This window comes from Diabrotica virgifera, chromosome 8 (assembly GCF_917563875.1).
Source record: "Diabrotica virgifera virgifera chromosome 8, PGI_DIABVI_V3a".
In the NCBI taxonomy this organism is placed as follows: domain Eukaryota; kingdom Metazoa; phylum Arthropoda; class Insecta; order Coleoptera; family Chrysomelidae; genus Diabrotica; species Diabrotica virgifera.
In genome coordinates, this window is record NC_065450.1 from 99,972,390 (window position 1) to 99,990,548 (window position 18,159).

The 18,159-nt window shown below is 31.0% G+C and overlaps 1 protein-coding gene across 3 annotated transcripts in view; it reads left to right on the forward strand.

Moving 5' to 3' along the window:
• The window catches only part of LOC114342595 (protein Shroom), a 582,613-nt gene that overhangs the window by 207,339 nt on the left and 357,115 nt on the right, over positions 1–18,159 (forward strand). For all 3 annotated transcript variants that reach the window (XM_050659441.1, XM_050659440.1, XM_050659439.1), the window contains one exon: positions 12,385–12,721. In XM_050659441.1, coding sequence (XP_050515398.1) covers positions 12,467–12,721 — 255 coding nt within the window. In that variant the 5' untranslated portion in view covers positions 12,385–12,466. The remainder of the gene's footprint in view (positions 1–12,384; positions 12,722–18,159) is intronic.

Consider the following 18,159-nt stretch of genomic DNA (forward strand, 5'->3'; position numbering starts at 1 on the left):
GCCGTTCTCTGGTAATAAGCAAAACAGCAACGGTTTATTAATGCCATATTTTTTTACGTATTGTCAAAATTTTCAAGAATGATTGATATTCCTAATTTTCTTTATATCAAATACAGGGTGAGTCAAAACACAAGTACATTATTTTCTCAGTAATTTTAAATGGAACACCCTGTATTTTATATTACTATTGAAAAGTACCATTATCGTACTTTAATTTTTAGATAACATTCCCTATGTCTAAATTTATTAGTTTTCGAGATATTTTCGTTTTTCAATGGACCAGTAGCGTGGCCACCCAAATCATCAGAATTTAATAAACTGGACTGATTTTTTTGGGGTTACGTTAATAATGAAGTTTATAAAATACCTCCAACAACAAGGGATGAGATGAAAAATAGAATACAAAGTGTATTTCGATGTGTTAATTTACAAATGCTTCGTAGAGTAAGTACCTAGCTCATTCAATGATCGTTTTTAGGCGTGCATAAATGTGTTTTAGGAGGTAATTTTGAACACCTTAGGTAATTAAATATTAAAAATATTTTATTAAAAGTGGTTTCTAATTTTTTCAAACATTTTTTTTTTTGCAAAATGTATTACTGATAAATTATTTTCGTTCTTTATTTGTTACATTGTTACATTTACATACAAAAGTAGTTTTTAATTGTTTCAAAAATGTTGCATGTTGCGGTTGTGTTTTTTTTTTGTAAAATGTATTATTAATAAATTATTTTTATTTCCTTATTTTCTACATTGTTACATTGATTACCGGATTGATAATCAGTAATCGTCAATTGTCAATTCAGTCATGGCTTACTTAAAATTTAGATAAATTTAGACATCTAAAATAATTTGCTCTGAAAAATGAAAATATCTCGAAAACTAATAAATTTGGACATAGGGAATGTTATATAAAAATTAAAGTACGGTAATGTTACTTTTCAATAATCATATAAAATACAGGGTGTTCCATTTAACATTACTGAGAAACTAATTTACTTGCGTTTTGACTCACCCTGTATTTGATATAAAGTAAATTAGTAATGTCAATAATTCTTGAAAATTTTGACAGTAAATAAAAAAAATATGGCATTAATAAACCATTGCTGTTGTGCGTATTTTTATTTATGCAGAGAGTTGAACTTGTTACGATTTTCATACAAAATTGGTTATAACTTTGTAAATACCCTGTATAACATAACAAACCTTTATATTCTTGTGAAGGAGAAGTTAACAGGATTTCGAATATAAAATAAAATATAAGGTGTCCCATTTAAAAAAAAAACATAAGTTTTAATGCTCACCGTTTTTGGTCTGCCACTATTTTATCGAACACCCTGTAACATTCTAACTAATTTTGTAATGTGAAGCTCAAAGTTGCCTACAATTTTTGTTATTAACTTTTCTTGCTATCTATTACTATAGCGGATCTATTGAGCTTTACCCCACTAATCAATCAGCCTGTATACAGGGTGATTCATTAAGAGTGTCCAATCTCTGAGTTGTAGATTCTAGACCTCAAAATATTAAGATTTAACCCAAATCACTTATATAAAATGTGCCTCGTTACTGAGTTACAGGGTGTTCTATTTAAAAATGTAATAACCATACCCAGTACTTTAAAACTATTTGACATATCCTTGTCATACTTTGCAGAAAGTGTAGTTGCCGTACACCCTACTAAATTATGATAAACAAACGTTTCTGGTTACTACCAGAGGCGTACGACAGGGGACAGTGCATGGTTTACCCTTCCCAAATTCTACGCCACTGGTGAAATTGCTATTTTAGCACAATATTTCGATTTTCCAATACTTTCTATGTAAATAATATACTTTCAATTCGTAACGTTAAGGTCATTAGTTTTCGAGATATTTGAAGTTGAAATTGAAACTTTAAAGTTATTTTGATTAATGTATTGTGCCCCTTCAATTTTAACTTCAAATATCTCGAAAACTAATGATTTTATCGATACGAATGAAGAGTATATTATTTGCATAGAAAGTATTGGAGAATCTAAAAATTATGCTGAAATGTCAATTCTATCAGTGGAGTAGAATTTGGGAAGGTTTAACCATTCCTTTTCCCCTGTACGCCTCTGGTAATAGCCAGAAACGTTTATTCAACATAAATTATTAAGGTGTGCAGTACCTACACTTTTTGGCAAGTATGATACGGCAATTTCAAATACTTTTAAAGTACTGGGTACAAATAATTTTTAAATTTTTAAATCAAACATCCCTATTACATAAATATTAACTATTTCTATCCAGTATTTTAAAAGTATTTGACATATCCTTATCATACTTATCAGATAGTGTAGATACTGTACAACCTACTAAAACATGTTAAATAAAACTTTCTCTCTAGTACCAGAGGCGTACGACAGGGGAAAGTGAATGGTTGACCCTTCCCACATTCTACGCCACTGGCGGAATTACTATTTTATTGCAATTTTTCGATTCTCCAATACTCTCTATATTACTTACATAGAAAGTATTCGAAAATCTAAATATTATGCTAAAATAGCAATTTCGCCAGTGACGTAGAATTTGGGAAGGGTCAGCCATTCACTTTCCCCTGTCGTACGCCTCTGGTAGTAGCCAGAAAAGTTTATCATAATTTAGTAGGATGTACAGTTCCTATATTTTCTGCCAAGTATGACAAGGATATGTCAAATAGTTTTAAAGCCCTGGGTAAAAATAGTTATTAAATTTTTAAACAAAACACCCTGTAACTCAGTAACGAGCCACATTTTATTTAAATGATTTGGGTTAAATCTTAATATTTTGAGGTCTAGAATCTACATCTCAAAGATTGGACATTCTTAATGAATCACCCTGTATATACTTTAAAATATGATTTTTAGAAATGCATTCACAGCAACCAATGTTGCAAAAATGCGATGATCAAAGATTTGTGTCTTTAAATTAAAGAATTAAATGTTACTTATTAGTCAATAATAGTTATTTACGAGTAAATATGTTCATTTTTCAACAAAATAACCACGTTTTTAGACGGTTTTTCGGAAATAACTCAAACAGTAAGTATTTTGTCAAAAAAAAACATTCTTAGCAAAAATATAGCCTGTAAAAAAGTGAAACAAATAATGTGTATATGTATTAGGTTTCTCGACCTAGTAGAAGCAGAGTTATAGCTAATGAAAAATAGGTTCATACTCGACAAATTTCAAATCGAATATTTTAGCGTGATATACCCAAAAAATGAAGCAATTTTTGGGGAAACTCATTACAATTTTTTTAAAACGTTTAAAAAGATCTTTATTTTTGTTTTATAAAAAAAATGTCTAGCATCAAAAGTAAACAGTTACGCTCAAAATAAAGTTGGTCCTTTTTTTTGTAAAAAAATCGGGAAAATCACCCCTTAATTAGCATCTCAAATGAACTTAATCGTTACCACTTCAAAAGTTGCTTTACTCGTGTATGTATTGTTTATATGATGTGTAAGTTTCATCGGTTCAAAGTCCTTATTTTTGAAAGGGCTGTAGTTGAAAGGGCTTGAACGAGTCACTGATCACGAGTGTATGCAAATTTAGAACCACCAAATCTTAACCAATTTTGTCTTACAGAAAAACGAAAAAATACAAAATATTTAGAAAAGCAAAGCCGACTTTTTTTACTGTTTGAAGTTTTTGGTATCTCTAATAATTTTTAAGTTATTTTGAAAAAAGTATTGCCTTACTTAAAAATATCTACAAAATGGAAGTTGCTTAGAATTAGTCAGTTTATCCATTTCCGGACTTATTTTAAACTCGCTTTTTTTCACCCTCGATATGGGGTGACTGTCACCCCCCAGCAAAAACAACCAACAACGGCACAATTTCAGCTTTGAAGTGGAGGGTATGTATAACCTAAATCCAAATTTTCATGCAATTCGGAGTTGACCATGAGAATTACACGGTATCGCCGGATTTCCCGTTCAATTACTGGCCTAATTATTGAAAAACCCTGAATAATAATTTTGTTGAGGCCTGTTGACCCACTATATTTGTCATAAGACCACAATATTAATTTTTAACTTAACATTAAAACTTCTGTCATATACATATTTAAGATGAGATTTGCCAATACACCAAAGATTTTCTATTGTATGATACTTTTCCGTCTTTTATACGATCTTATGTTACTTCCAGTTTTTTTATCCCACAAATAATAATTAACTACATACCTATTACAATAAAACTACTATTTTCGTGTATTGTAGCGTACCTACAATTTAATTTTTCACCCGTGTTGAGCTGCCCCCCCCCCCCCCACTTGTAAAAATTAAAAAACAAATATCGCTGATTTATGAGCTATTTATGAGCTTTCATATTCCGCACATCAAAAATTTTGAGCTCGTTACGCTGAGCAGGAATTTAATATTTTAGGGGGGGGCTGACTCAGCCCACCACTACTTAAAAATAGGGATATTGAATCGATCTTTGCGACAGAATTACGAGCTATTTATGAGCTCTTGAAATGATATAGTTTCGATTTTTGAGCTCATCCCCTTCACCCCCAAACAACCCTTTAATTGATTTAACTTAAGAGAAACATGCTGAAAAAAATTAAAATATATCGTATTGCGGATATAATTCCTATAGCTTATATATTGTAAGAATAAATTCTTAAATCACGCGCATTTCGATTATTGAGCTACAGCCCCTTCGCAAGAAAACCTCCCCATCTTCCCGGCTTAAGAGAGAGAGTTGTACTTAAAATGCATTAAATTAATTATTTGGCGACTACATATCATTTAATAATTTATGAGCTCCCAAAATATGCGCATTTAGATAATTAAATTGCAATTTCTTTTGTATAGTGCAGTCACTGAAGGTAAAAATCAACTATTACCTTCAATTTCGGTGAACCTTCATCGATTTTCACGAAAATTGGTGAGTGGTTATAGGATACCTCAAGAAACAAAGGTGACATGGTGCTACCTTGCGCCTTTACCCTGAGGGTGGATACCGCCCCTTCTCGGGGGTGAAAATTATTGTATTAAAAATAACTCCACAAATCGATAGAAGGACAAATTATAAGAATAATTTGTTATATAAAGTTATTAAAATAAGTCAATACTTTTTGAGTTATTAAAGTTCAAAGATTTTAATTATTCGTGAAAAAAATGCATGTTTTAAAGCGATTTAAGAGTTTAAAAATAAACTCTTAAATCATTTCGATTATTAAGCTGCAACCCCTTCGCAAGAAAATCACCCCATCTTCTCGGCTTAATAGAGAATTGTACTTAAAATGAATTAAATTAATTATTTGGCGACTACATATCGTTTAATAATTTATGAGCTCGCAAAATACAGGCATTTCAATTATTGAATGGCAATTTTCTTTCTATAGTGCAGTGCAGTCACTGAAGGTAAAAATCAACTGCGACCTTCGATTTCGGTGAACCTCCATTTATTTTCACGAAAATTGGTGAGTGGATAGGGGATACCTCAAAAAACAAAAATAACATGGTACCAACTTGCAGTTTTTGCCTAGGGTAGATGTCACCCCTTCTCGGGAGTGAAAATTACTTTATTAAAAATAACTCCACAAATCGATAGTGGGACAAATTCTAAGCAAAATTTGTTATATAATGTTTAAATCAATGTTTTTTGAGTTATTAAAGATCAAATATTTTAATTTTTGTTAAAAAAATGCATGCTTTAAAGCGAGTTTTCATAAATAACTCAAAAACTAAGTTTTTACAAAAAAGTTTTCATCACTAAAATTGAAGCTAATAAAAACTATAATAAATTCCTTACTTGTAAAACCATTTAATGTTAATTTAAAGTAAGTTATAGGTAATTGAATATATAAATTTTTTTCTGCGAGTATTCAAATCTAAGGATCCAAGCTTAAATAACGGGAACACGATGCATTTTATAACACTTACTAAATACTTGTCAAAGTACTTAGAAATACTTATCAAATGAGCTCCAGAAAAAGTTGATAGCATCAAAATTTATACTCCAAAAATTTTTGCAAAAAAATAATTTTTGTTTTTTTAGAATAACTCTGTTAATTTTTATGGTATCAGGCACATCCAACTATTTGAAAGGTAATTTCAATTCAAGAGCTATAAAACTGTATTACAATTAATCTTTCAAATACTTTATTTTTTAGGATAATAGGTTAAAGGGCTCCAGTTACATTGTTCTCGCAGTAAAATTTAGACTTAAACGTTTTTTATCTTGGTTATTTTGATTCATACAGAAATGAAAAGACAAGTAAAATCTTTGCTAATAAGAAAAACTCAAATTTCGTTACCTATCTAGAATTTTTTACGTGTATCGAGTATTGTTGGAGTTATTATCAAAAGCAAATAATTTACGAAAATTTGAAAAGTTTTGATTTTTTTAAATCATATATATATTAATTCTAAAATTAATATCTAAAAATCTAAAAATTATGCTGAAATGTCAATTCTATCAGTGGAGTAGAATTTGGGAAGGTTTAACCATTCCTTTTCCCCTGTACGCCTCTGGTAATAGCCAGAAACGTTTATTCAACATAAATTATTAAGGTGTGCAGTACCTACACTTTTTGGCAAGTATGATACGGCAATTTCAAATACTTTTAAAGTACTGGGTACAAATAATTTTTAAATTTTTAAATCAAACATCCCTATTACATAAATATTAACTATTTCTATCCAGTATTTTAAAAGTATTTGACATATCCTTATCATACTTATCAGATAGTGTAGATACTGTACAACCTACTAAAACATGTTAAATAAAACTTTCTCTCTAGTACCAGAGGCGTACGACAGGGGAAAGTGAATGGTTGACCCTTCCCACATTCTACGCCACTGGCGGAATTACTATTTTATTGCAATTTTTCGATTCTCCAATACTCTCTATATTACTTACATAGAAAGTATTCGAAAATCTAAATATTATGCTAAAATAGCAATTTCGCCAGTGACGTAGAATTTGGGAAGGGTCAGCCATTCACTTTCCCCTGTCGTACGCCTCTGGTAGTAGCCAGAAAAGTTTATCATAATTTAGTAGGATGTACAGTTCCTATATTTTCTGCCAAGTATGACAAGGATATGTCAAATAGTTTTAAAGCCCTGGGTAAAAATAGTTATTAAATTTTTAAACAAAACACCCTGTAACTCAGTAACGAGCCACATTTTATTTAAATGATTTGGGTTAAATCTTAATATTTTGAGGTCTAGAATCTACATCTCAAAGATTGGACATTCTTAATGAATCACCCTGTATATACTTTAAAATATGATTTTTAGAAATGCATTCACAGCAACCAATGTTGCAAAAATGCGATGATCAAAGATTTGTGTCTTTAAATTAAAGAATTAAATGTTACTTATTAGTCAATAATAGTTATTTACGAGTAAATATGTTCATTTTTCAACAAAATAACCACGTTTTTAGACGGTTTTTCGGAAATAACTCAAACAGTAAGTATTTTGTCAAAAAAAAACATTCTTAGCAAAAATATAGCCTGTAAAAAAGTGAAACAAATAATGTGTATATGTATTAGGTTTCTCGACCTAGTAGAAGCAGAGTTATAGCTAATGAAAAATAGGTTCATACTCGACAAATTTCAAATCGAATATTTTAGCGTGATATACCCAAAAAATGAAGCAATTTTTGGGGAAACTCATTACAATTTTTTTAAAACGTTTAAAAAGATCTTTATTTTTGTTTTATAAAAAAAATGTCTAGCATCAAAAGTAAACAGTTACGCTCAAAATAAAGTTGGTCCTTTTTTTTGTAAAAAAATCGGGAAAATCACCCCTTAATTAGCATCTCAAATGAACTTAATCGTTACCACTTCAAAAGTTGCTTTACTCGTGTATGTATTGTTTATATGATGTGTAAGTTTCATCGGTTCAAAGTCCTTATTTTTGAAAGGGCTGTAGTTGAAAGGGCTTGAACGAGTCACTGATCACGAGTGTATGCAAATTTAGAACCACCAAATCTTAACCAATTTTGTCTTACAGAAAAACGAAAAAATACAAAATATTTAGAAAAGCAAAGCCGACTTTTTTTACTGTTTGAAGTTTTTGGTATCTCTAATAATTTTTAAGTTATTTTGAAAAAAGTATTGCCTTACTTAAAAATATCTACAAAATGGAAGTTGCTTAGAATTAGTCAGTTTATCCATTTCCGGACTTATTTTAAACTCGCTTTTTTTCACCCTCGATATGGGGTGACTGTCACCCCCCAGCAAAAACAACCAACAACGGCACAATTTCAGCTTTGAAGTGGAGGGTATGTATAACCTAAATCCAAATTTTCATGCAATTCGGAGTTGACCATGAGAATTACACGGTATCGCCGGATTTCCCGTTCAATTACTGGCCTAATTATTGAAAAACCCTGAATAATAATTTTGTTGAGGCCTGTTGACCCACTATATTTGTCATAAGACCACAATATTAATTTTTAACTTAACATTAAAACTTCTGTCATATACATATTTAAGATGAGATTTGCCAATACACCAAAGATTTTCTATTGTATGATACTTTTCCGTCTTTTATACGATCTTATGTTACTTCCAGTTTTTTTATCCCACAAATAATAATTAACTACATACCTATTACAATAAAACTACTATTTTCGTGTATTGTAGCGTACCTACAATTTAATTTTTCACCCGTGTTGAGCTGCCCCCCCCCCCCCCACTTGTAAAAATTAAAAAACAAATATCGCTGATTTATGAGCTATTTATGAGCTTTCATATTCCGCACATCAAAAATTTTGAGCTCGTTACGCTGAGCAGGAATTTAATATTTTAGGGGGGGGCTGACTCAGCCCACCACTACTTAAAAATAGGGATATTGAATCGATCTTTGCGACAGAATTACGAGCTATTTATGAGCTCTTGAAATGATATAGTTTCGATTTTTGAGCTCATCCCCTTCACCCCCAAACAACCCTTTAATTGATTTAACTTAAGAGAAACATGCTGAAAAAAATTAAAATATATCGTATTGCGGATATAATTCCTATAGCTTATATATTGTAAGAATAAATTCTTAAATCACGCGCATTTCGATTATTGAGCTACAGCCCCTTCGCAAGAAAACCTCCCCATCTTCCCGGCTTAAGAGAGAGAGTTGTACTTAAAATGCATTAAATTAATTATTTGGCGACTACATATCATTTAATAATTTATGAGCTCCCAAAATATGCGCATTTAGATAATTAAATTGCAATTTCTTTTGTATAGTGCAGTCACTGAAGGTAAAAATCAACTATTACCTTCAATTTCGGTGAACCTTCATCGATTTTCACGAAAATTGGTGAGTGGTTATAGGATACCTCAAGAAACAAAGGTGACATGGTGCTACCTTGCGCCTTTACCCTGAGGGTGGATACCGCCCCTTCTCGGGGGTGAAAATTATTGTATTAAAAATAACTCCACAAATCGATAGAAGGACAAATTATAAGAATAATTTGTTATATAAAGTTATTAAAATAAGTCAATACTTTTTGAGTTATTAAAGTTCAAAGATTTTAATTATTCGTGAAAAAAATGCATGTTTTAAAGCGATTTAAGAGTTTAAAAATAAACTCTTAAATCATTTCGATTATTAAGCTGCAACCCCTTCGCAAGAAAATCACCCCATCTTCTCGGCTTAATAGAGAATTGTACTTAAAATGAATTAAATTAATTATTTGGCGACTACATATCGTTTAATAATTTATGAGCTCGCAAAATACAGGCATTTCAATTATTGAATGGCAATTTTCTTTCTATAGTGCAGTGCAGTCACTGAAGGTAAAAATCAACTGCGACCTTCGATTTCGGTGAACCTCCATTTATTTTCACGAAAATTGGTGAGTGGATAGGGGATACCTCAAAAAACAAAAATAACATGGTACCAACTTGCAGTTTTTGCCTAGGGTAGATGTCACCCCTTCTCGGGAGTGAAAATTACTTTATTAAAAATAACTCCACAAATCGATAGTGGGACAAATTCTAAGCAAAATTTGTTATATAATGTTTAAATCAATGTTTTTTGAGTTATTAAAGATCAAATATTTTAATTTTTGTTAAAAAAATGCATGCTTTAAAGCGAGTTTTCATAAATAACTCAAAAACTAAGTTTTTACAAAAAAGTTTTCATCACTAAAATTGAAGCTAATAAAAACTATAATAAATTCCTTACTTGTAAAACCATTTAATGTTAATTTAAAGTAAGTTATAGGTAATTGAATATATAAATTTTTTTCTGCGAGTATTCAAATCTAAGGATCCAAGCTTAAATAACGGGAACACGATGCATTTTATAACACTTACTAAATACTTGTCAAAGTACTTAGAAATACTTATCAAATGAGCTCCAGAAAAAGTTGATAGCATCAAAATTTATACTCCAAAAATTTTTGCAAAAAAATAATTTTTGTTTTTTTAGAATAACTCTGTTAATTTTTATGGTATCAGGCACATCCAACTATTTGAAAGGTAATTTCAATTCAAGAGCTATAAAACTGTATTACAATTAATCTTTCAAATACTTTATTTTTTAGGATAATAGGTTAAAGGGCTCCAGTTACATTGTTCTCGCAGTAAAATTTAGACTTAAACGTTTTTTATCTTGGTTATTTTGATTCATACAGAAATGAAAAGACAAGTAAAATCTTTGCTAATAAGAAAAACTCAAATTTCGTTACCTATCTAGAATTTTTTACGTGTATCGAGTATTGTTGGAGTTATTATCAAAAGCAAATAATTTACGAAAATTTGAAAAGTTTTGATTTTTTTAAATCATATATATATTTTTTATTAAGTATATTTTATAAAATGCATCGGTTTTCTGTTAATTAGGCTTGAATAATTAGATTTGAGTACTCGCCGAAAAAAAAATACTTTTAATTACCTATAACTCCCTTTGAATTAATTAAATAATTAAATTAATTAATTAAATTAATTAATTAACAAAAGGTTTTCCAAAGCTTTAATTTTGGTAATTATAACTTTTATGTAAAAACTTACAATTTTTAAGTGACGTATGAAAAACCGCTTTAAAACATTCATTTTTTTACGAAAAATTAAAATCTTTGATCTTCAATAACTCAAAAAGTATTGATTTATTTTAATAACTTTATATAACAAATTCTGCTTATAATTTGCCCTTCTATCGATTTGTGGAGTTATTTTTAATAAAATAATTTTCACCCCCGAGAAGGGGCGGTATCCACCCTCAGGATAAAGGCGCAAGGTAGCACCATGTCACCTTTGTTTCTTGAAGTATCCTATAACCACTCACCAATTTTCGTGAAAATCGATGAAGGTTCACCGAAATTGAAGGTAATAGTTGATTTTTACCTTCAGTGACTGCACCATACAAAAGAAATTGCAATTTAATGATCTAAATGCGCGTATTTTGGGAGCTAATAAATTATTAAATGATATGTAGTCGCCAAATAATTAATTTAATGCATTTTAAGTACAACTCTCTCTTAAGCCGGGAAGATGGGGTGGTTTTCTTGCGAAGGGGTTGTAGCTCAATAATTGAAATGCGCGTGATTTAAGAGTTTATTCTTAGAATATAGGAATTATATCCGCGATATACGGTATATTTTAATTTTTTTCAGCATGTTTCTCTTAAGTTAAATCAATTAAAGGGTTGTTTGGGGGTGAAGGGGATGAGCTCAAAAGTCGAAACTATATCATTTCAAGAGCTCATACATAGCTCGTAATTCTGTCGCAAAGATCGATTCAATATCCCTATTTTTAAGTAGTGGGGAGCGGGCTGACTCAGCCCCCCCCCCACTAAAATAATAAATTACTGCTTAGTGTAACGAGCTCATAATTTTTGATATGCGGAATATGAAAGCTCATAAATCTGCGCTATTTGTTTTTTAATTTTTGCAAGTGGGGGGAGGCAGCTCAGCACGGGTTAATTTTTCTCTATTTAAAGTTATGTTTTATTTTATAGTATCCCATTATTACTACCATGATAATATGGCATCGAAAATGATAGAAAGGAAATGTTGCCAGTCATTTAGGTAAAGGTGTAGGTGAGACTAATCCTCTTTTTAGAAAAAAAAACATTTACAATATATCTAGTTTTAGAATTTTCACCTAGCAATCCACGTACCTCGTGGGAGTCATATAATGCCTCGGGTCCTTATCCTTTGGGATTATATCCATCCTTTGGATAATTGATTAACTATGTAAGACATTTAGTCAACCTTTGTATTTTTGGGTGGCTCAGCATGTTAAGCTTGTAACACTGATGATGCTCTTTTTAGAGAGCGAAAACGTTCTGTGATATTTGTGATCTTTTTAAGGGTTTTTAAATAAATATACCTTTTACTAAGTGAAATTTTTTCATTAAATTATATCTAGTTTTATTCAGTTTTATAATTGATCAGTTCTATTTTAATTTCAGACCGCTAACTAATGGAATCCAGATTTGGTAAACGCCGCACCATTCGGCAAACTCAGCTGATAAACGTTGCAAATTCAATATAATGTCATCAAATTCAAATGCAAATCTTAATGAAAATAGTAAGATACAAGGAACCCTTTACACATATCTTCAAGATCAACCAATAATAACTTTTGCGCCTTCTAGTATCAGTGATCCTAAAACTTTGAGAGATAATGATTCGCCACCACCAACACCGCCTGTCAGAGATTCTTCCAGCCTTAAATCCATTAAATACGGACCCGGACATGAAAAATTTCCGTCGTGGCCCGTACCTGCAGCTGCGGAGACTCCACAGGTAAATAAGATATCCATAATATATCCATATTATAAGTAGTAATATAATACTATAAATTAGTAAAAACAAGTATAACAAGCGATTGGACTTCGTAACTACTATAGACCAGGAAGGATCTGTTTTTAGGGGGATGTGAGAGGTGGCATTTGGATTTTTGCGGATAAAGTTAGGTGATAACTTCGTTAATAATAATTGACTTATGCTCCTTCTCAAATATGTCCGGAACATTAATAAAAAAAAAAATAAAATATTTAAAACTTTCAAAAAATTTCGTTGTTTTTTCTACTTTTTTTTGTTATAACTTTAAAACGATTCATTTTGGAACAAAGTCATATAGGAATAAAACAAAGATAATTAAATTTTCTATCAGATACGATTGGTTAAAAATGTCTTAATTTAACACCGTTGCTGCAAAATAGCAATAAATATAAAATAAGGGGGCAAAACAAGCCTGGCCTTATTCATTCAATGTTTTTCCATCACTTAGGTTACACTTGGAACCTTCCTAATTTGCTTAGAAAATTTTTGTAATGTGCTAAAACCGTCCACCAAATTTCATTAAAATTGACTTACTAGATTTTGCATAATAATTTGGCAATATAAACTTTTTTTTTTAAATTCAAATTTTTTAAAATCTTGCACAACAAAAACTAGAACATACAAAGATTTGTCAATTTTTTTTCATATAAAGAAGCACTTCACCTATCTAACGCACTTTACAGAATTGAAATCGGATTATTTAAGCAGCCTCAGCAATGTTTTAAAGTTATAAACAATTTTTTGGCTTATAAACAAATTAGTGCTGTGTCCAGGAGGTTGTGCTACGCTACGGGCTCTTTTATTTAGATGGACTTACCAAGTTTATTGTATGTATTTTGACCCGTACAACACGAATTTTTTGGGTAACAGTTGATCCGGATGTCGACAAGATTGTTATAAACAAAGAACTTGAGGAATTACATAACATCGATTTTTCGCAAAATAAAACATTTTTTTTATTTCTTGCGTAATTCTAAGCAAAAAATGTTCTTACAAGTTTTTTCGTAGGATGCATAGTTTTCGAGATAAACGCGGAGGAACATTCAAAAAATCGAAAAATTGCAATTTTTGAACCAGAATAACTTTTGATTAAAAAATAAAATAGCAATTCTGCTGACAGCATTTGAAAGTTTAAGTCAAATTATACCGGTTCTAATTATTTGCATTGCTAAAAGTTTATTTTTTTTATTATTAAACAAAGCTATTTGTTTATAAGCCAGAAAATTGTTTATAATTTTAAAACATTCCTGAGGCCGCTTAAATAATCCGATTTTAATTCTGTAAAGTGTATTAGATAGGTAGAGCACCTCTTTATATGTAAAAAAAATTAGCAAACTTCTAAATAGTCTACTTTTTGTTCAGAAAGATTTTAAAAAAATTGAACTTTTTTAAAAACATTTACATTGCAAATTTATTATGCAAAATCTATTAGGTCGATTTTAATTAAATTTGGTAGACCATTTAAGTAAGTTATAAGAATTTTCTAAGCGAATTACTAAGGTTCTAAGTACCACCAAAGTGGTTAAGAAACATTGAATAACAACAGGCATATTTTGTCCCCTTATTTTGTATTTATTGCTAAGCCATTTTTGACCAGTCGTATATCATACAAAATTCAATTATCTTTATTTTATTTCTTTATGACTTTGTTCCAAAACGAACCGTTTTAAAGTTATAAGCAAAGAAAGCAGAAAAAATCGATGTTTTTCGAAATTGTTAAATATTTTAATTTTTTTATTAATGTTCCGGGCATATTTGAGAAGGAGAATAAGTCAATTATTATTACTGAAGGTGTCACCTAACTTTATCTGCAAAAATCCGAATGCCACCTCTCACATCCAAAAATACACGTTTTTTACAGATTAGTCCTGGTCTACTAGGTTTTCACCCAACTTGACCGGAAGTAGAACCGGAACTCGATATTTGAACTTTTCGCGTAACTTTTCGTCGGTTGATATACGATTTCACTAATTTTGAATCATTTTTGCCAAAAAATTTCAGTGCGTTCTACCAGTCCTCACATACGGAGCAGAAACCTTAACTCTCACAAAAACATCAGCTGAAAAATTAAGGACACAATGAAAGATGGAGAGATCAATGCTTGGAAAAAGCTTAAGAAATAGAGTAAGAAACGAGAAAGTTCGTAGACGAACCGAAGTGGAAGATATCATCGAACTTATTGCAAGGCAAAAAATGGAGATGGGCGGGGCATGTTGCAAGAATGGAAGACGACAGATAGATAAAAAAAAATTGCTTGAGTGGAGACTACGGGCAGATAAACGAAGCCGAGGAAGACCACCAACGCGATGGACTGACGACATCAAAAGAATTCTGACCAATTGGATAGCAGAGGCACAGAACAGAAAAATATGGAAATATCTGGAGGAGGCTTATGTTCAACAATGGACAAATCAGGGCTAACTGAAGGGAACAAAACCCGCATAAAAATTTTATGGGGTGCACAAATTTCACTATGTAGGATTGCCTGGGAAATAAACGTGGAAACAGTTTATTTTAGGTTTAATATATGTATTTGTGTGAGACCTGTTCATTTTTTAATCAACAATTATTGTAACAGTAACAAGTAACATTTTAAAAAAGAGCATGACGCATGACAGAGCATCTTCTTAACCTCCCTCCCCGAAGTTAGCTGCATAACTCGAACTGTCACTAATTCAGTTAACGTACGTCTACGCCTATTAGGTAAAGACACGCGCACACTTATTCTTCTTGCTACAACTGTAATTTTTTTAAGATATTCCTGCCATATGAAAGCCACATGTTCATTTTCAATACAAAATCTCGAACAGTTTTCGATATATTGGAAAAAAAAACGATTTTCATTTTGTAACTTCAAAGGGCTGTAACTTTTTTTTGTGTGCACATTTGTACTAAGGTAAGTTACATAGGTTCAATCGTACTATTTTTGGTCCCAGATATGCGGTTTAATTTATCATCTACCTTTGTGTTACACCCTGTATATAAAGTAAAAATAACGGTGATAGTACGGGATCTGAATCTAGGTCGACCTTCACCCATCTGCTTTCCGAGTGAAACATTTTTTTATTAAATTTCATACATAGACAAATATTACTTGCATGATTGATGGATTCGACCGTTACTTGCATGGGTTGCCTATCAAAATCTTGTAATCCTTAAGTTATTCTTAAGAGGGGCGTAGAGTTTGAAATCAACATTTCAAGCACATTTTTGTGAATTTTTTTTTTGTGAAGTATGCTAGAAATATTTAATTTTTAAATTAAATAAGCATATTCAGTACAATTCATGAATATTAAAAAAAAATCAAAGAAAAATATTGAAAATAAGCCAACGGTGGCAAAAGACACCTCAAAAACAATGGATTTTGCGGTGGACACCTGAACTCATCATTGGATCATGTTAAACAAAAAATTCAAAAAGATTTTATTAGTTTATGAGCTTCTCGAGTTTTTTCGTTTTAACGATTTTTGTCTTTTTTTTGCCTTGACACCGTAAGGTACAACAGGGCGGCTTAAGTAAGTAAGTAAGTCTGTTTGTTATCACTCAAAAGTCAAAACAACGATTTTTTTGCAAAAAAAGGGTGAAAACCAATATATTTATTATTGTTAAACAAAAAATAAGCATAAAACAAAAAATATTTCCACAGCGTACCTCACGAAATGTCTGAAGACAATATCTACGAAATTCGAGGTGGATAGGTCAAGTAATTTTTGAGTTACAATGTCTACCGCCTTTGAAAACAGCAGTTTTGAAAAATACGCGTTTAAAGTTATGTCAACTTTTATTTTCAATTTATTTTTTGTCTGTTAAATCGTAAAGTTATTCACACCGGAATATGTTTTTGAATCGCGGAGTAGTTTACAAAAAGAAATAAAACAGCTGTTGAACGTTTGTCACTACGCTTAAGCGCGCTGGCGCGAACCTGCTGCAAATCGAGTCTAAGGTAGGAAGGTAGGGAGATAGTGTCAAGCGCACTTAAACTTAGTGAACAACAGTCAACAGCTGTTCCCATTCTCTTTTCTAAATTACTCCGCAATTTAAAAACATATTTCGGTGTGCATCACTTTGATTTACAGACAAAAAGAAATTGAAAATAAAAGTTGACAATACAGACAATCGGAGTAACTTTTATCCACTTTTGTTAATTCTTTCTAAATATCTTTTTTAACAAATCTCATTTGTGCATAGAAGCAGAAATTTTGTGGGATCGGGATGTTAAGATTGTAATTTTTAGATTTTAAAGCCTTTATTAAAAATAACATATTTATGGGTGGGCTAAAGTTAATTGGAATAAAGGGTAACTTTGTCATCTTTTTTATGTAATTTTCCATGTTTATTCGGTGTTGTAAGTATTTGGGTACCGTTGTCACTTTTAGACACTCCCAATTCTGCTCTCAACGTGATAACCAACAAAAATTATTTTAGTTATTTAACGGTTTGACAAATGTCATTTAATAAAAACCAATTTGCATTATCCAATGGTATCCCTAGACGTATTAACCATAGACCAGGTTAGGCATATGCCGCTCAATGCATCGGGGTGTAACGCCAGAATCAAGTACAGTGGTCTAGCTATCTTTGTCTGTCGTACGAGTGTGAGCGTATCTATCAAGAGGTGGGCGTAATGGAAGGCTGGTGGTGATTTTATCATCACAGAGTAGAGCGACAGCGGCCATCATATGTTAGAGAGAGAAAGCTAAGCGCCGGTAGAGAGAGATATATAGACCACTGGTGAACAACTGCTCTGCGTTATGCTATTTTTCGTACATTGCATAATCTATGTATTATTATATCTATGATGGTATCACATTTGATTTGTAGAAAACACTTACGTGAAAATTGACAGTAAAGTATTAAAAAATATTAAAGTATCCAATAATAGGGAACTTGCATAAATTTTTAAATTTGAAAAAAATGTTATAAATCACAACAGAACATAATTTAAAACATGTATCAAAGATAAAAAAGTTATGTTTGTCTTTCGTTTGGCCCCTAAAGACGATTAAAAATTCAAATTAAAACAGGTGGTCCAAAATGCGTCGTGACGTCACTTGGTTTTACATGTACATTTTTCCAATAAAGTAAACAGAATTTTAAATTAGACGTTATAAACGTCAGTAGAAAATACATTTATGTGACGTTACAAGTGTTTTTGATCGTTAGACCTATTCATAGAAAATTTGTACTTTTACAAAATGGTTTTATTTTCAATAGTAAACCTTCGTTCCTTTCCTTCAAAAACAGTATATAACTACAATTTTAACAAACTGGTATATATATTATTACAATGATATACGATAAATGTCATTAGAATATAAATATTTTTGACTTATTCCACGACGATGAGCTTGCCAAATACCCAAGTAGGTGGAGGCCAATAAACTAAAGAAGGAGAAGAA